General features: G+C 39.6%; 1 protein-coding gene across 39 annotated transcripts in view; it reads right to left on the bottom strand.

Moving 5' to 3' along the window:
- Ptprd (protein tyrosine phosphatase receptor type D) overlaps positions 1-20,782 on the bottom strand; it is a 547,004-nt gene that overhangs the window by 66,760 nt on the left and 459,462 nt on the right. For all 39 annotated transcript variants that reach the window (XM_029553923.1, XM_017802123.2, XM_017802122.2 and 36 more), the window contains 2 exons: positions 20,507-20,630; positions 4,576-4,751 (listed from right to left, as the gene is read on the bottom strand). In XM_029553923.1, coding sequence (XP_029409783.1) covers positions 4,576-4,751; positions 20,507-20,630 — 300 coding nt within the window. The remainder of the gene's footprint in view (positions 1-4,575; positions 4,752-20,506; positions 20,631-20,782) is intronic.

Below are 20,782 nucleotides of genomic sequence, written 5' to 3' on the forward strand. Positions count from 1 at the left end.
AGAGAGGTAGGTACAGACTGGCACTCCATTCTGCCTTTGACCACGGATGTGATGTGATGCTGCTTCAAGTACTTGCCCCCCACCCCCAAAGGATGGATCTAACCTGGAGCTGTAAGCTAAAATAAACTCTTTCTCCCCTAAGTTGCTTTTGGAAAGGAAACTATGACCTTTGCTAGCTGATGAATGTTCACAAAATGTAAATAGCCTCATTAAAGTATAAGATTCCTTCAAGGCCACAATTGACAGAGAGTCAATATACATGAATTTCAAAGACCCTAAGTTTTCAAGATCAGCAACTTAAATCCTAAACAGCATTTCACACTTGTAAGGTCTTTTGTCTTCAATGATAAGAATGTGAAGCTTCTGGTACTTTCTGTAGAACCCAGCAGCTTTTGTATCAGCAAGCTGTCTTAACTCTGTGGGTCACAGCACTGCTGGTAAACCTCAGGTCCCAGTGAATGTCAGCCAGACCCAGATAAAACAGAAAGCTAGCAAACGGACCAGTTCTCCCAGGGGAATCCTTAGCATCCCAAAGTAAATAAGAAAAGGACAGGGGAAGGAATGAAAAACTGAAACAGAAGCACACGTGGTATATAACATCTTTAGTGACAATTATCACTACGGCAACCCACATCTTTATTACTTAAGATTTTCATACTTTGGAACAGGGCTACACTGGATGCAGTAGGTACAGGAATATGTCCTTTCCTGGTCTATTTGCAGAGGAATTAACAAATTTGCTGTGTCAAGATCTGAATTCTGGAAAGTATGTTCTGGAGGTAACAGGTACAAAAGACTGTGATCTGAGCTCCTCCTCTCCTTGACCCGGATGCATAGGGGAGCCACTGGGAACAGAGTGGAAAGTACCATGGGTAGTGATTATGAGACTGCTCCAGATTCACTGCCTACCACAGAGAAACAAAGGCATTTCATTGGGGAACAAAAACTGTGTTATTTGGAAGCCAGCTTTGGAGTTGTAACGGTAAAGCCAACAACCTCCAAACCAAACAACACTTGAGACTCAGAGCTATATTGTTGAGTCCCTTAATTTAATCAACACCCACAATAACCTTTCCATACACACCAAAGAAGAAAGGAGACTTTGAGGGGCCAATTTATGTGCTCACTGTCATGTACCTACTAGGACTGACTAGAGTTGAGACCTGGCCTAGGATTTGATGGCAAAGTAGGCCCACCTGATAGTGTTCTGTTCCTCATGAGGCTTTTCCCTCTGATGGTGGTTCCCCCATGTGTAGTGGCTATCTTCCCTTTCTTTTTTCTCTATTCTCTACCATAATCTGTAGCCAATAGGTATTCTAACTCACAAAAATGTTAATGTGGCAGGAAAAATTATGGAGCACGGGAAGGGAGGCAAGCCCCTTGGCCTGGGTCTGGCCGGAGTTGTCATCTGCTGACAGTCAAGAATCTCAGCACAATTAGCATCTGCTGGGAAGGCAGCCCACAGAGACAATCTTTTATAGAGAGAGGTTTCAAATTAAAATGTCAATCAGCAACGAACCATGCCTAAACTCTAAGTGTATGTGGTCTTTCTTCTTTCCCAGCTGTAGAACTGTAATTTCCCAGGAATCTTACCAGAGACCCCATTAATAGTAAAAGATACCTTAATTTCTGTACAACTCTTGCATCTAAGCCCATCTAAGCCTTCTCTGGAGCCATGCTATAATCTCACATATCAGTAATGGGGAAGGGATAAACACAAGTTTCATAGCATTTTGAGTTGTAGCTTGAGACCCACCAAAGTGGCATTATTGGCTATTGCTGAGACACTCAAGGGCAGGGTGCTCCTTGGATTGGGACTGCTCAGTGCTCGGCTGTTTCCTGATACACTGTAACCGACATTAACACACAAATACACACAATGCGTATTTTACATAACATGGGGTCGAATATTATTGAAGATTTGAGCCTTCATCTAAATAAATTTCAGGCATCGACCCTCAGACAGATAATTTGTTTTAACACTCAAGGCCACTTCTCTTTTTGAGGGAGACTATAGGCAATTCTTCAGTAGAACCGCACTGGTTCAATGTTTGCTTTGATGTTGGCTGGTGAGATTCAAGTTCTCCTGGCTTATAACATTTCTAAAATATGGAGCTATAAATCTCAGCAACAACTAACCAATACTTTTCTAACATTATTTTTATAGTGAAATTCAAAGTTTTCTTCTTGCTGCTTCTGATGAAAGAGCAACTAGACGGGGAAAAGGGCTGTGGGGTGTGAGGGAGGGAGATGAACAGAGATCACTTGAGCTAGCTGAGCTTTGTTAAATGTGTCCATGACCTTTGGACCTTCTCCCAAAATGTGTTGGAATGGGGAACAAAGGGCTCTGGATGTTGGGGGTCAGGACTCACTTGTTCTGTCAGACTAATGAAGATTGAGACTGCCCAACTGCTGAGTGACTAATGCAGGTCATCATAAACTTGGGTACATGCTAAACCACCACAGAATTCAAAAAAAAAAAAAAACCATCACAGGACAGCATTTTAATTGGCCGCCTTAGGCCATTTAACAAAGGAGAAAGCCAACTCAAAGGAGCCAAGAGTAATTAATGAAGGGAGCAAACAAAGGTTCATTTAGCAACTTCCAAATAAGTTCCACTGTCTGAAGAAAGCTAGCCTGCAACAGACAGATAAACTGCAAGTATTTAAGTCACAATGCCTTCTGCCAAGCCCTGCTCATTCCTATCTGATGTCGTGCGGGTAGTGGGGCCAGTGAGAGGTAACTTTATTATTAGAAGCAATGAGGGAGGAAGGGTGCAGAATTTCATTTGGTTATTTCAAAACAAGTTTCTGTGCATAGTTTAATGAAGGCCTGCAGTGTCAAGATAAAATGTGTGTTTTACTGAAAACAGCTTTTGCAAATGACTGCTTGTTACCAGCTGGTATCTCTAGGCAGAGCAAACCTGGTGGGGTAGATTTACATGCATGGTGTAATATAATAGTTTGGCTACTATCTTCATAGGAGTGTCTCAAGGCAGTATGGCCTGATGAGGAAGGATGAGTGATCTAGGGCCAGCATGTGGGTCTTCAGTGATCTCTGACTTTGCGGGCTGGGTGACCTTCATTGACCTTTTGTAATTTTTACTTGTATGGAAAGCAAAGATCACACCAGCAACCGTCTCAAGGGTTTAATGGAATGCCAGTGCCCGTAACCTAGGTTAGACATTGGTTATAATCATTAACTAATATATGGATCATTTGGGTTGGAGCTCTGTAGGGGATCGAGTAGAAGTTAATAATGGGTCCATTTGTATCCTTTGATTGGGGTGTGCATGTGAAACATGGAACAAATATTTGTCTTCAGAGTTACAGACATTTCTATATACATTTATTTCAGATGGTATTTGAACAGCTCTATGGAATTCAGGCATCTGATAGGATCCTATTGCTTTTCAGGGTTGCTAAACCAGCTCCATACCACAGCATGTTATTTCTCACTTCTAAGGCAGCAGAGCGGCTTTCTAATATTTTCTTCTATGTGAGCTTTCCCCTTATAAGTTGTCTGGACAGCCGTCACCTCTTGTGTCATCTATACAGCTAGGCCGTGTATTGAGCTTAGAAGACATAAAGGCTCCCATCTGTCACAGTAAATGGGGAATCTGGCTTTGGCTTCTATAGGCTGGAAGGCCAAGAGCCCTTTCTACCTGTGGCCTCAAACTCAGCTTTGAAAGTCCTCAGCTTTCCGTGTGACAGTGTGTGAGGTTTTCAGAGATCTCCTTTGTTCAATTCTCAAGGTTAAAGCTTGATTTTCCTCAGCTGTCTGTGGAATTTGCTGATTCAGTGGGGGATCGGGTGCAGTGCTCATATGTTATGTTTTAGTTTTCCAAATCAACAGCATTTAACTAATGTGGCATAATATTGGACCCATATGATGGCTGAGACTATTTTCTTGGGCCTTAACAAGTAATGACTTGCTATTAAAACCTCTTCATTTTAGAAAAGGCTAAATTAGCAAAATGCCCTCTACACGTTTGTGTTTTCTCAGTCGCAAGCTAAGCGGTGTCATTTTCTGGCTGCCCTGAATTAACTTATGCCAATTTGAATAATTTCAGCATGAGCTGTTCTCACAGTTTAGACTTCATAGTACACACTGTGAAGGGGAAGAAGGTGGAAATGGCAATATGCATCTGGATTCTTCCCATAGCCTGTGGGGTTTTGTCCATGTGAACTTTAGGAAGAGGGTCAGGCTAATATTTATTTTCTGTAACCAAACTATGTCTTTGAATGCCACTCTTCCTTTTAGCAATCACAACCACGCTGATGAAGGAACTTCCTTTTTAAAAAGATTTGGAAGGCTTATTTTTCTGTTGTTTTGGGGGGGATAGGCTCTGCGTGTGTAGCCCTGCTGAATGCTAGGATGAAGGGTCTGAGCAGTGTTCTCAGCCTTTCCCAGAAGAGTTAAAACTCAGTTTAATCAGAATTTTGGATATTCATTCACTATGAACGATTGTTTAAAAAGTGAAACCTCAGGGAAAGTTTACCTTCTGAATAGAATAAAATGTGCAGCATGGAAACCATGGGGGGAATATTTAAAGAAGTGGATTTTCATCCTTACCCGGGATCGCTCTTCTAGTCTGGTCATCATGACAACTGTGGCACTCCGTTGCTCCCAGATCATTCTCCAAAAGTCCCCAAATGTTTCAGGAAGAGATCCCTGTGTTGCAATATATGCGTTTTGCTTCCTATAGCCGTCTATGTAGTTGGCATTCACATAGTCACTTCCTGGGATACCTGGAGAATGAGGAATGTTATTCAAACACATCAGAAAGCTGTCTGGCACTGACCAGCATCACTGTTGTATTAGCATTCCACGTCCAATTACAGGGATCTCAATATACAGAAGTTTGAGTTTTAAGCCAGATTAAGACCATGTATTATCATGTTAAAATGTGCAACATCCATGGTATTGTGCCTTGATAATGTAAGTACATCACCCAAAACACCAAAGCCCAAACCCAAAATAACAGAAGAAGCTGGGGTTGTAGAGCATGCCTTTAGTCAAAGAACTCAGGAGAGAAGGGTCAGCAGATCTCTGTGAGTACAAGGGCAGCCTGGTCTATAGAGGTAGTTCCAAGACAGTCTGGGAGTCTTTACATAGTGAGACCCTATCTGAAGACTAAACAGCACAAAACAAATAGAACCCCAAACAACAACAACAACATCAACAACAACAACCCCCCAAAAAACAGATGTCCCATAAAATTATTTTTCTCTCTCTCACAGGTTCTCTCTTTTCTCTCCTGCTCCAGCAAAAAATTAGTTTGAAAAGGTCAATAAATAATCCAGTAATATTCTTCACTGCCATTTTTCACCATTTCCAGACAAAAACTAAACAAAGGAAGAATGTCTGAGTCTGAGGATGTGATAGAAGGTATAACATATATATCATAGTAATAAATTATTCAGTGCAGACTTAGCTACTGCTAACTTATATATAAATTCATTGAATCATCATAAGAACAATTTCAATTAATTCCAGCCATGATCATCTTTTGAAAAAGGAGAAAAAGAAAAACCGAGTTGCCTAAGTTGGTGATGAAGTCAGGTTTAACCCAGGGCAGCCTGTCTGTTTTGCCTGTGGCTTAACCTCTGGAAAGTAGATTTTCTCGGTTAAAATTCACAGGGTTGTCCTTAGAAGCTGCAAGTGAGCCTCTCCTTGGACCATGACAACTGCCTCCCAACTCACTGTGACACTTTTACCTTTGTCTTTTCTAGTAGGTTCCTCAATGGGTAGAAGCTGTGTCTTCTACAAACCAACAGTGGTCTGCCCTTATACTTTCAATAAAACCCAAACCCTTATCTATAGAGCCCTACACCCCGTTTTCTAATCTCTAGACACTGGCCTGCTTTAGTTGGTAGAAAATGTTCCTCTCCCACCTTAGCTCCACTTACAGCCTAGAGCAATTTTGTCTCTTTCCTCATCATAAAACAGCCTCCAGTTAGACCTGGCCTGAGTTCTCAGGGTCCCATTGGCATGCTATATCATGCAGGTTGCAATATGCTAAGTCGTTTTTAAACTTGTTTACTGCATATTTAGACCATAGTCCCCTATCTTTTTTTCCCACTTTTATAATCCCCCAACCAAAAGAAATGAATAATTTTCCCAGTTTCAACACAATAAATAGCAGAGCTGTTCTTTACTGCAGATATTCTGCCTTAAAGTCCAATTTTCCATTACCACAATACCTTAAGAGAATCAGAAGTAAATTTGAGTTTCTTCCAAGGACAGCAACCACAGTGATTAAGAAAATCAATACTCTTCCATTCAGAAAGGAATACATATAGAAGCAAAGGAAAACTAGGAGATGGGGATAAGCTACCTGGGAGAATCAGAAGAGGCTTAACTGAGTATGAGACAGTTACAGTTCTGAAGGAACTGCATTTTAAAATACTCAGAATCAAGAGGGCAGTAGGTTTCCTAGAGAGATAATGAGTGCCCATCCCTGGAGAAGAAAAAAATACTTGACAGGGACATTAGGATGCTATGGAAAGAAGCACTTGAACATGTACATTACCCCTTCTGGTCCTGGAAAATTAGTGCCTGGAGTTATGGGATTTTTTTTTTTTATATTGGAACATATGCTCCCAAACTACTTGTAATTACTATTACTATTACTGCTTTTCTGATTCCTGTTGTAAAACTGATCCTCCCAAGAAAAGTAATGAAACTCAGAAAGAAGGGACTGCACCACGTGATGTACACATGGATACGGTATACCCCCAACAATGGACGAAAACGCATCTTTGAAGCTGAAATTGGAACACACGGTGGGTTGGAACACTATTTCTCTATTACAGCTACTTAAGAAGCAGTTGGGGTCCTGGCAGTCCTTCACTGATGAAGATTCTTTTTCTCCCCAAATCAAATTACTAGAGATACAAAGTATAGCTTAAATGTGAACCTCAGAAGACAACCATAGGGATGTGCACAGGTCTCATGTGTCCAGGATTCAACGTGAGCCAGAAATGAATACAATTTAAAACAGTCAAAGCCCACTTTTAATATCTTACTTTAGCAATTAATGATATTAAAGACTTGATAGAAAGGATTCAAGCCAAGGGCGTCATTAAGCTGCCAATATATAGTTTTTTTTTTTTTTTTCAGTAAAATGCAGAATGGAGAAATGTGGGTTAAATGATTCAGAAAATGTATTAAAAAGGCATGAAGCCATTTTCCTCTTATCAAGGATGGCAAGTGTTCCTCAAAAATAAATGCATTGGGGTCATGAGGAGGAGCTTGGGAGGTGCAGCTCTAGAGGAACAGAGTCAGACATCCAATTCTCTGCATAGTTTTCATCAGTTCTGTGATGAACTGCTTTTAAAAACGTACACTGCTCAAGTTTGAATAATAAAAATTTGGGAGGGTGGATTGTTGTTGAATAATGACCATACTTGTCAGGGATAAAATAAAAAAAGTCTGCATAAAGATCACCAATCAGTTGAGATTATGAATTTAGGTATTGTTATTTTGAAAGGAAGAACAGTGATGCTTATCATGAAGCTAAGGCTTCCGTCCTGAAAATAATTCTGAGGTCCCTTTCCTATATTGACATTGTTTGTAAGCAGGTAATTTCCACAGTGAAGGCCCTACTTCTGGCAGACAGCTGGATAGGCAAGTTCTCTCTCACATTCCTTTGACATGTGGAGCTGTGAGGAACATGGTGCTCCCCCATCTATGCAGGTCTGTATGCAGTCCACACCGCTTCATGAGCTGTGCACATGGATAGAAGAGAAAAGATCTCAGAACGGTTGATGTGGGTCTTTCTAAAATATTAACCCTAAATGGGAAGCTTGAATTAAATAGCAGTCTGTTTCAAGTAATGAGACCTTTAATATTGTTTTCAAACCAACCCTGTGAAAATACCCAATATGCCAGATTCTGAATATTTGGTGCCATGACTCTTGACCACAGAGTGTTTGTTGGGAGGGTGGATCTACAAAATTCATTTGTTTTGGGGGGGTGACTTCCTCGAAGTAATGTATATTTCTTAGTTCATTTAATTTTTAATTCCCTGCCTTACTCAGAAAAATGATCTGCATTTTCTATTATAACGCTTATCAGAGTATACAACAAAGTGTGTGAGAATTTATTGAATTTCTTTGAAATTCTGGTGGAAGGAAAAATAACTTAAAATGCAGAACAAAAGAATACAGAATTATGACAAGTCGCAGATTGCTTTAAGAGTCAAGAAAGCCTATTTCAATGTTGTAGAGTCAGTGCTTAGCTTGGGTGTGTTAGTTTTGGTTTTGCTTATTTTGACTAAGAAAGAAGTTATTAAAAAGACAACAAGGAGACAAAGTCCTGACCTTGGAGCAGTCACTGGCAAAGCCTTGGGACAGACAGATTGACTCTGTTGCAATAGCAGTCTTGCAGTCGGTTGGTGGGGTTGGTGGGTTGTTTTGCTTTATGTTGTTGTTGGGTTTTGTTTGTTGTTTTTGGTTTTGGTGTCACTATGCAGCCCTGTGTCCTAGAACTTGTTATACAGACCAAGCTGGCTTCCAACTCATAGACACCCACCTGCCTCTGCCTCTTCAGTGCTGGGGTTAAGAGAGTGGGCCCACCAGACCAGGCTCATAAGAGTTCTTTTCAATATCTATGTTTAAGAACGAGTTAGATCTACAATTTTCTTTCTCCTATGGCTTTAGTGCACTTACAAAAAATGAGTAGAATTTTAGGATTGCTTCTGTACTGTTTCATGTGTATGTTACAATTAGCAAGAATGTAACCAGTTCCAATGCCAAAAATGGCTGCTTCATTTTGGTCTTATACATGAGAAACCCAAGCCTAGACTCTGTGCATTATACCTACACAGTCCAGTCCCGTGTTAGCAAGTATCTCACCAGTGAGTGCACCGTCCTTTCTCATGGTACTGGGTTCCTTCCATGCCCAATTAAGCCCATGTGCTCCGCACTGACTACACCTATAGCTGTGAAGACAAGTCTTTTAAAAAGGGAGGCAAATGCTTGGCAGACCTGTACTTCTATGTTCCTCATGTACAGCAGGTGATTAGCAAATACCTACCTACTAAAGCAGAATGAGGCATATTTTAGGCTCTTTTTTTATTTGATGGTAATTTCTAGTTAGTTAGAGGTGGAAAAAATAAGCCTCAGCATGATCTCTAGATGCTACTATTCTAAAATAAAAAGAAGGAATCTTAAGAAAGAAGAAGCTCTTTGATTTGAAAGACTATGAAGATGGACAACTAATTACCTACGAATGATTTAAAGCCTCGAAAGCATACTGCAATGGCAAGGAATATGGTGAGCTCTTTTGTCATGGCAGGGTTAAAACAAGATCTTTCATCCCTATTAGAGTGGTATTAATTGGGCTATAAGCCCCCAGACAACAACAAAAAAATCACTCAACTTGCTGTGGATTGGAAGTTTTGATCAGAAGGTAATTTGACTTGAAAAGATTTGTCCATTTTTAAAGAGTGTTTGTAATTATGGGTGTTCTATAATAAATGTTTCTGCCTCGAAATTGCATGAAAAAGTAGTACACAGGCTATTTTGTCATTGCAAAAGTAACCACAAGACAGTTGTTCACACTTTTGTACCATAGCATGTAAGGAAAATCCTGTATCTTAGAATCTTGGGATAATACTAAGCACGGGGTAAGAATTCAGAGCAGTTTACCAGGAAACCTTTGGCCATTCAACCCATGTAGAACTGTAACAAGGGTTCATCGGCTGAGCAAAGTGTGCTGGAGAACTTGATTCCCTCAGGTCCTTCTGAGCTCTAAATTAAATATCTGGAACTCTTAACTTTCTTGGATTCAGAAATTTTTGCAAAGTTATTTTAAAGTAAACAGAAGCATTTTGTCTCTTAGATCAGGTCAGGACAACTCTGATGCTCTCATTGCTTCTACTTTTGGCATATTGAGATGAGAATGACTCAGAGAAATAATGCAAATCTTGGTTAGAACCTGGTAAGGTTAAAAACAAAACAATGTAAATTAAAAAAAAAAATGCTGGAAAGGGGCTAGTTAAGTCTGCTCATGGGAAGCAACTCTCCCTCTAGTGGAGGAGTTAAGAATGGGTATGGGGCGGGTTGATGGGGAGGGGAAGCTTGTCTGGTAAACTGCTGCTGTGAGCCAAGGCCTCCAACAGGGAGGAACACAGCTGATAACTCCTTGTGCTACACCCACACATGGCTCCTAAACCTGGAATATTCCAGTCTTTCACATCTACAAATCCTTAATGAAGTCAAGCTTGAGTCCAAAATGACTGTTCTTTGGCAAACTAGTTCATTCCCTTTTTGAGACAGACAACTCAAGAACCCATACAACATAAAAGCTACCTTTTATCTGGTTAATCATGTCCCCTTCTTCACTCCAATATACATAAAAACAGCAATCCCCACCAACAGTGACTTGTTGGTTAAGACTTATATTGTAGTTTTTACAACATGTAATATAGAAATGAATTTACATGAGGGCACTATTTAAACTAGAACACAGAAAAGCAAAAATAAATAATAATTTATAATGTATTTAATTTAAAAAGATGCAGACCTTTGGAGAAATAACTTCTAGAATAATGACTTTTACTCAACCTTGTACTAAAAGCTGCTGTTTAAAATGCAAACACGCTCACTGAGCTTGTGACTGGGCACCTGACTTTGGTCCTTCTCAGGTCTCACTTTGCCCTCCACCCAAGACGGTGGGTGTGTTTGAATGAGCATATCACAGACCTGGAGGCATCACATTCATGTTTGCGTCCTTACTGAAAACAATGAGAATAAGTGACGCTGTGTGTATGAGCGATTTTAGGCCTAGGGATCAAAGGACAAGGTTCTCTAATAAGGTAAGAGGTGGATCCAAGCTTGAGTTCCCCAACTGATACTGGAGAAAATGCTTTGAATTCAAAACTGTGAGGACTGGCTCAGGGGCAGAGTTCTCTGAAAGATGTAAAGGAAAAAACTTGGAGTTCGGGTCCACTCTTGGCTATTAAAACTTAATGCTGAGTCAGGCTGATTATTCTGATACAGCCATCACGTGGCGCAGAAACCGTGCCGGCTTTCTTTTGCTTGTATCATAGCAACTACCCATGGCTGCATTGGAATTGGTAAAATCAAGGATTTTCTTTGCAGTGCGCCAGAATAAAGAATTTCCTGCAAAGACACCGTCACAATATTCCTTGATATGACTGCAATTGGGTGATTTATCCTTATTTCTGCAGAATGCATTTTTTTTTCCAAAAGCACTCGCTGCTCTCCCCAGAAGCCCAAGTGGCAGAGAACTAATGAAGAATGGATCACAGTCAAAGTACATGTGAACCCAGTGGGCAGCGCCTCCCTGTTCTGTGTCCTCGGAGAGTCTACCTGTCTCTGAATACACAGCAAGGTTAGCTACACAGCTCAGGGAAACCACTGGGACCCGTGTTAGAAGGAACTCATTGTTTTTGTTAGGGAGCATGTTCCTGGGAATAAAGCAGACCTTCGGTCATTTCCACATAAGTTCTCAGCCACATCTCAGAGTTTTGGCTCATATTAAGAAGGATGTAGTCATTGTAAAGCGTCATCTAGTAGTGATCATCTAGTAATCATCATTTGGTCAAAACTTAGTATGGGGTCTGCCTGTAGGAGCTATGTCTATGAAAAATTCCCCAGAGTCTTGGTCTTTCATCACTAATATATATAATATATAAACATTATTGGCATAGCATCCTCAAGTTAACACTCTTTTTAAGAGTCAAGTGAACGAAGGCATTTGAGATTTCTAAAATGCCACATGAATAATAGACCCACTCATTCCTAAATGCTCTATTGATGGAAAGTAATTCCAACTCTGGAGTCTCCTTTCCAAAGTCTATACTAAAAACAATAATAGTGAAATAAAATTATTTTAAATCATTCCTCAGAAATCTGTATCCCACACCTCAGTTTTAATAATATAAACAGCCACAGCATGGGGAACATGGGTTCTCTATGTCCTCAGAACATTGAAATGCATGTACATGAACATACTCTGCTTAGATATACAATAAAAATGCTAAAAATCCCTATAACTGAATAAGACACTATAGATATGAAATACACCCATTATCAGGGCTTTCTTACTTATTGATTAGCTTCATGAGGAAAAATGTAAATAAAAGAAAGAAACAACAATGTAAGTAGCTATCACACAAATACTTTTCCTCTTTTCCAGGTTCTCAGCAGACACAGGAGCTCAGTAACAACATGTCCACCTGACTTGTTCATCAGAGAAAGATATGATCCAAACAGCTCCAACGATGACTTTCACTACGACTAAGAAACTGACACTGGTACAGGTTTCCAAGGCTAAATCTCATCTTGCTTGCTACTTAATACAAATTAAGCTATTAAAAATGTCCATTCACCGTTCTTCAAAAAGAGAGATGCTTTTATGTATTAAAAATTAAGATAAAAGGATTAAACCGTGTCTCACTTATATACAACTAACTTGCAAAGTGGAAAACAAAATGCTACAGTAACCATGCTGTCTGCCCAAATCTACCACCAATGCTGTGAATGTTGTCAGAAAAATGAGCTCAACTCAACACATAATTGGATGCAATTTATAAACTAGAGTTTAAAAAAAAAAATAGTCAACAAACTTCTTTCAGTTTTTTAAAACAGAAATCAAGAGCTAACTAAACCCTTTACTAGGTCCCCACAGGGTAGTTCCTTGGACAGAAAGAACTAGAAGGAGGGAAATGATATTTACTAAAGTGAGAAGTGAAAGAACACATGAAACTATCAAAAGGGATGCTTTCCTGGGGCAAATATTTTCAGTTCTTTGATGTCAGTGTATCACGTATATTAACTACAATTAAAAGTCTATTAGACCTTGAACAGACTGCATTAATTTACTTTCCTGGTTTTAAAAAAATACTGCCATGTTTTTACTTATTGAATATGTATCTGTTCCATTACAGCAAGGGAATTGTATGAAATTGATGAACACGCTCATAGGTGCTGACGGTAGTCTTCAATGAACTGGTACAGGCTGGCTTAACTTAACTGTGGGGGCCAAGCTAGTACTGAAATTCGGGCCACCACAGCAGGGCCAAACAGAGGATCTTTCTCCCAGAGGACTACTCCTGGTTTCTGGGCTTCATTGATTGCTTTTAATCAGATTTATCCTAGGAATGGTTGATTTGTGAGCTACTTTCTCCCTTTAAAAGTACAAAGTTGCCTGTCTCACAAATAATCAAGTTGCTGCAATATCATCTGTATTATTTACACTTGGATTTTTAAACCGCTTCCATTATGCAAATCTAAATCCAGATGATGTATTTTGATGGTGTATTTTGAATTTCCATTTGAAAGAACACATTCTTCCCCCTGCTAAAATTTGTACTGCTATTGCAGGTTTGTTTTTCATTTATGAAGTTCCTATATCTTCTTTTGCTTCATAGAATGCTCTAAATATATGCTGCATCCTCCTTTCGAGATTGTTAAGTTTTCCACAGATCATATAAAAAATCCTGGGGGAAAAGGAGCCTATGTGCAGTAGCAGTAAAATTCATAGCACTAATGATAGTAGTTTCCAATATTTATTTGGCATTTTCTTGGTGCCAGACCCTTCTTATAAGGGTTTTACCTGCATTAATTCACTTCCTCTTCCTGCTGATTCTAGAAGGCAGGTATTATAGTCAAGGAAATTAAGGTACAGGCACTTGTCTGAGTGAGCTCTTTAGAACAAGAAGCATCTAAGATGTCTTCATAAAAAAGATGTTTTAAGATGTGTATGGGGTGTTCAAAGAAGGTACTCATAAAGGTGAATATAAACATTTGATTTAAAACTTTAAATATATGTCCCTCCCATACAAAATTAAAACAGACTGCTGTAGTCTGAAAGTGTCCCCCAAAAGTTATATACTGGAACATAATAGCTAATGTCATATTGAGAGGTAGGGCCTCCAGGAATTGATTATATCGTGAGACAGAGTCCTCATATATAGGATTAGGGGCCTTGTAAAAGAGCTTGAGGAATTGAGTTCACCAGCCCTTTTCCAACTCTTCCACTACTTGGGAAACATTCCTGCAGTCTGGAGGGAGCAGCCATAGGCTCTGTTTAGGGAACCCAGATCCTCAGCAGATACTGAGCCTCCCGGCACCTTGCTCCTGTACCTTCCAGACTCCAGCAATGTGAGAAATGAATGTTATAGATTACCTAGTTGGGTGGTTTATTATAGAAGTAGAAACAGATTAAGTACAAAGCCATGTTTTACCAAACACTAAAAGTCAGTTTCATAAATACTAGTATTAAAAAAGTACATATGACACATTGCTGTATTCTTTGCCATTTGTAACTCTCTCAAAGATGAAACCTTGTGATGAAGCCTTGGTGAAAATCCATACATAGGTTAATAAACCTGTTTACAATAAACCCTCTGATTTAAAAGTTTCTCTGTGTATTCTTGAAGGACCAAATATCTTTATGTCTAAGACTTAATATTTATTTGCTTACGCATATTATTTTTTGATCTCATAATTTAGAATGAATGTTCATAATCTTAGAGATGATAAGGAGGATCATATATACCTTTGTTTTCTGAGGAAGCAGAAAAAAACAAACCCAGTAAGTCAGGAATTTCTTCATGGGAGAAAGAACTTCCATGTCCATGAGCTCCCTCAAATGAGTGTGCAAATACAGTGTTTGGATGCAGTTGTTTTATGTGGCTGTAAAGTGTGTGTCAAAGTAGCAAAGGGTCCAGCTCCTCAAAGACTTCCTGTTGACTGTACTCAGTGGCATGAACAGGTTATGTAGCTGCTCAAACTGGGGCTTAGTTTCTAACCTATCCTTTTCAGTGTCCTTCCCAATATATCTTAAAAGGAGTTATTAAACAAATAACAAAACCATTTGACAAGCATTTATGTGTCATTCATTATTTGGAAAATTTCGCTTTGACTAGCTCCAAGCCTTCTTCGTATTTCAAAATTCCTAGACAGTCATTTTAGTCAAAAACACACATTTTTAAAAATTAGACATGGTATGCACAGACACAGGAATCATGACTGCAAAGGCAACATGGGCCGAATGGACTGCAGGGGGAACAGCAGCAGCCTTGAGTTTGGCTGACATGTTAGCATTTTGTCCCTGCCATTTGCTAGCTGTCATTAATACAATAAAAACTTTCACATTGTACAAATGTATTTTCTATGTGTATGGTGTGCATTTATGTGTATGTGTGGCATGTTTGCTTTCAGTTGTTCACTTCACACACCTGAGAAATGAGAACCTCCAGTGGGCATTTCCCTTTATTGAACTGGCCTATGGCCATGTCTGTGAGGCATTTTCTTAATTGCAGATTGATGCGGGAAGGGCCAGTCCACTGTGCGAGGTGCCCTATCTGGGTAGCTGGTCCTGAGTTGTATAAAAAGCAGGCAGAGCACAGGCCAGGGGAGCAAGTCAGAAAGCAGTGTTTCCGCAGGTTCAGCCTCCAGGTTTCTGCCCTGTGTTCTTGCCATGACGTCCCTCAATGACGAACTGTGATCTGGATATTTAAGTCAAATAAACCCTTTCCTCGCCAAGTTGGTTTGATCAGACTGTTTTATCACAGCAACAGAATGCTAGCTAGGACACTGTTTATGATGTCTATGCACAGGGGTGCAAGCGCCATGGTTCACAGGTGGAGGCCAGAGGACAACTTCAGGTGTCCATGCTTACTTTCCATCTTGTTTGAGGCAGGGTCTCTTACTTTTGCTACGACACTGGCTGTATAAGGCTAGCTGGCCATTGGCTACTGGGGAATCTCCTGTCTATGTCTCCCATCTTGCCATGAGAACACTGAGATTACAAACACATACTGCCGAACCCAGTATGATATGGGTTCTGGGTATCTGAACTCAAGTCTTCATGCTTGTATGATGTATGGCAAACCCTTTACCCAGTCAGTCATCTCCTCAACCTCTTTTTATTGTTTTCACTTCTGCGTCTGTAAATGCAGATGATGACTAGCTTTTGAGGGCATTTTGAACAGTATTGATAATACAGATAAAAGCAGTGACATTGTGTCTACCATATAATATATACCCAGATAATCACATCTAATCTAATTTCTTATGTTTGTTATTGAACGGAAAAGTAGCATGGTAATATTGTTCTTATGTTTATGCTTGGTCAGTGACTTTTTTTTTTAGATTTTACTTATTATTTTTATCTTATGTATGTGCATGTCTTGCCTGCATGTAAGTGCACCCGTGTCATGCAGTGCCTGAGGAGGACAGAAGAGGCTGTCATATTCCCTGGAACTGGAGTTACAGACAGTTGTTAGTTGCCATGTGGATGCTGGGATTTGAACTTAGGTCTCACGTAAGAACAGTCTGTGTTCTCAACCGCTGCTGAGCCATCTCTCCAGCCGCGGCCAACAGTTTTTTTTTTTGTTTTTTTTTTTAAACATCTGTGTCAATATGGAATTTAAAGTGAAATGTTAATTATAATACTTCTAATGAAAAGATAGCACTGGTACCAGTGAGGATGAATTGCATTTTAGTACAGAAACCTAGGACCGCAATGATTAATTTTTGTTAGTTGTAAGGCATTATAATAAATAACCTACCATTAATTGATAATTCTGGGTTTTACTAAAAAAAACCACACTGAATGTATATTGAAAGACAGTTGAGGGATGTAGATTGCCTGCTGCATCAGTTAGCTGCAGATGCAGGTGACTGTACTTCTACAATGTTATGATCCCTGCATTTGGGTCATTAACAATTCCTGATGGTGAACCATGGTTTCAGGTTAGCCCTAACACGAAATGCACTTAGAAAATGTAATGTTCAAGTTATCCCAAGCCAAATGCCAAATGCCAAAATGGATTTGGGTTTTAAAAAAGGTGAGGGAGCAGTTTTGGATTCATAGCAAGGGATATAGGCAGAGTCACACCCTCTCTTCAAGAAAGCACTGTTGATGGCGAGCCCTGCTGGATTCCAGTATGAGATGCATTATTTACATATAAGGCAACTCTGGGCCATCTTCTCTCTGTGGTTCAGTGTTTTCATCACTAGTGGATGCATAAATATCAACCTTACATCATCAAAATAGCTTGTATTGCATTTCTTGTTTGGGGCTACAACCTTCTCGGAAGTGCTTAAACATGGGTGTTGTCACAGTGGCAGCTGGGCTGGTAAAAAGCTCACTTGCGTTTCTCCACCAATTGCCCTGCAGTTCAACTGACAACCTTCTGTATTTTTCCTCCCTGGATTTATTCTAGGTTTACTCAGCACAAGGTAACAAGTGAGTACATGTGCCAGGAAATACCACTTCTGAGAAGTAGAGGAGCATGTTGGTGCCACATGCAATTCCTGAGTACTTTGATGCTTTTTCTTCTTTTATATTCGCAAAGGAAACAGGGTAAAAGTTTGCCCCATTCAGCTAAGACAGAATCAGGTCATCCAGGCACGGTAGTGCATGCCAACACCTGGAAGGTGGAAACAGGAGGATTGCTATGAGATGGAGGCCAGCCTGGTCTACATAGTGAGTTCCAGGCCAGCTGAGGCTACAGGGACTCTATCTCAAAAAGACCTCTTCCCACCCAAAACAACAAAACAAAACAGAAAACAATGCCAACCAATCATCTGGCCAACCAACCAACAAAAACCCCCCACTTGTACAAATTAAAATAAATAAATAGTTTATAAAACAGCATTAGTCACTGTGGCTATTGCTGTTTTTTCTCCAGTATCTGTTAGATCCTTTGCAAATTAATATTACAAGAGTAGCCAACACCATCAGAAGAATTACAAAGCCATCCTAATTAAAATCCTCAGCCAAAGTCACGGGAGTTATAGACAAGGTGGAACTCAAGGCAAGCACATTAGCTTTTATGAGCAAAGCTTAATGTCACTTTATATTTTCATTTTCCAAAACATCTGGCCCTGTAGTATCAAAGCTACATTTCAAAGATCCTCAGTTAGTTATGTGGCTTCTCTCTTGTGTGATGGAGACACAGAATGAATATATTCCATACCTCCGGGTTAAGAGGGCTTAATCTAAGACAAAATAATGTTCATGATTGTAATCTAGATTAAAGCTCTCTTTATAACTCATAAATTTCAATTAAATGCTTCTAACCTTTTACATAACACAAAATTGAAAAACTAGTTTCTAGGTCAGGACTAGATTTAGGGTATATCTGTGGGCAGAGCTATAAAAAGGCAGGTTTTGTCTGATTCAAGTGTTTCTGCTTCTACACTGTAAAAAATAACCCAAGAACAAAATGAGTATAAGTTTCTAACTGTCATAACAAAGGCACAAGGAAGTAATGTTCTGTCTCAACATACTTTCTTGTTAAGATGTGGAAAATAACAGGTTAAGCAAAATGATGGGACAAATGTAGGGACATGCAGTACTGAAGACCTCAGGAAATTAGGAAATTTGGGAAAGTGAGGTTCTTTTTTTTTTTTGGTCTTTTTGAGACACGGTCTCCCTGTAGCCCCAGCTGTCCTGGAATTCACTATGTAGACCAGGCTGGCCTTGAACTCACAGAGATCCACCTGCTTCTGCCTCTTGAGTGCTGGGATTAAAGGTGTGTGCCACCACGCCCAGCTGAAAGTGAGGTTCTTAAACAGCAAAGGCTGAGAGGCAAGTTCTCCAGGCATGGTCATGCCAACTAGAGCCTCACATTTATTTACAGTTTTACTTTACTAATGAAAAAGATTTGTTTGCTCTGTGATTTAGTTGTGTTCCTAATTTACTATGATAATGGTTTACAGATTTAAGAAACTGCTATTAATTTCTTTTACATTTCAAAATTGGACTTGCAGAGGAGCTAAGATTAAAAACTTTACATTCATCCAACCATGTAATATCAATTATAATTTCTAAACAGGACTTATAGAGAAGCAACTACAGATTTGACACAATCATTCCTGAAATGGCTTTGGTGACACATGACTTACAATTTCTGGAATGGAAGAAGGTTAACATTTGAAACCAATATATTTAGTCACTTATTAGAGGGATTATAATATTTTCCACCATCACAAGTAACGTGGTGGTTAGAATGGTACCGTACAGTACCTCTGTACCACATACAGGTATAAGCTTTCTCAAATGCTGAAAAAATTTTCTTATTCTCCAAAATCTAGAAATAAATATATTGCTGCCTTTGGTGTTTACTAATCAAGCTTTAATTTTAAAATTGTATTTATGGGGCAGGAGAGATGGCTCAGCGGTTAAGAGTACTGGCTGCTCTTGTAGAGGACCCAGGTTCAAGTTCCAGACCCATATGGAGGCTAACAATCATCTGTAACTCCAGTTCCAGGGGATCTGATGCCCTCTTCTGACCTCTGCAGACACTGCTTGACACAGGTGCACTTACATATATGCAGGCATAGCACTCATACACATAAAATATAAAGAAATAAAGTTATATTTACTTATTTTGTGTGTATGTTCACACTGTCATGTGTCAGGGCACGGCTGTGGATCTTAGAGGACAACTTGCATATCATGCTTCTCTCCTCCCACTATGTTGGTCCTGGGGAATCAACTCAGGTTTCTGCAGGTACCTTTACCTGCTAAGTCATTTCACTGGCCCCAAGAGAAAGGTAAATGTGAATACTAAGGAGACAGGAAGGGCTGGTCAGAGTAATAAGATAAGGTGGTAGCTACTACAGATTTCTAAAAGCAGAAAAAAGAGAAAGAAAACTTGAACCAGTGTAGATGAAGCTGTTTGTATTGTGAAGTTCTTGAAGGTAAACAGGAGCCTGCAGGCATGAAGAGGCTCGACAGCTCTTCTGGAAAGCACTGGTGATAAAATATGGTATGTGGGAGACAGGTGGTACCTGGGTTGGCTGTTATGACCTGTGAAAGGATTAGGTGGCCTGAAAAAATATCCTCTAAGGTCTTTTCAATCTAATGTGCTACCACAGGCCAAAAGACCACCAAAACCTGAGTGCCAAGCCTAGGCGTTTCAATATGGCAAATTCAGGGATTGATTTCTATAAGGAGTGGAGTGGAAACTACCCTCCTGGGTGTGCTGAGGAATAACCCTTGCCCATCATCCTCAGGAATACACTCCTGACTACGCCATGAGAGATAGGTTACAAAGTGGTCCACAGATTAAATATACTGCACATTTCCAAGGTATGTAGTTGTATTAATCACCGTAGCGCATCCACTTGCTCCTAACCTGTCTCCAGTAACGATATCTGGATTTATTTACAAACACCTCTTGTCTCTGCTTTTTAAATAAGTAGCTAGTTTACGAGCCCCTTCTGAAAATTATCTGTTAACTCCTAAATTTAAACACCCACTGGTAAACTGGGAATTTCCCCTCACATAAAAACACCAATTAAAGTGTGAAGTCTTTGTGTGTGGATGGTAGCATCCGTACTGTGTTTCTGTGAATCATTCATTATATAAGAAAGAAAAGTACCAATAAACTGTGCCTGAATTTGAGGTAATTATGTTCCTAGATGGCCAGCAATCCAGTCAATACTATATTCTCATGCAAATATTTAAACACAAGAAAGGAACAGTTTGAACGATATATTCATTTTCTTACCTTCTATTGCTGATAAGAGAACCCTAGAGTGGTCATATGCGATGACATTTGCATATCTGTTTTTGGGTTTGTTTACTTCCAAGTTTGAGTGCTCCCATGTGAACTGCTGGCCTGGGTCAATTGACTTTAAAAGAAAAAAAACACACACAAAGTCAATACTAATTAACACAGAATTATAGGCATTTATAACCAAGAATGAACACAGCTTCAAAGGAAAAATCTGAAACCATACTTGATCGAGTTGGTTGTAGCTGTGAAGCTGAAAACTAATATACT

This window comes from Nannospalax galili, unplaced genomic scaffold (genome assembly GCF_000622305.1).
Source record: "Nannospalax galili isolate Female #2095 unplaced genomic scaffold, S.galili_v1.0 scaffold663, whole genome shotgun sequence".
In the NCBI taxonomy this organism is placed as follows: Eukaryota; Metazoa; Chordata; class Mammalia; order Rodentia; family Spalacidae; genus Nannospalax; species Nannospalax galili.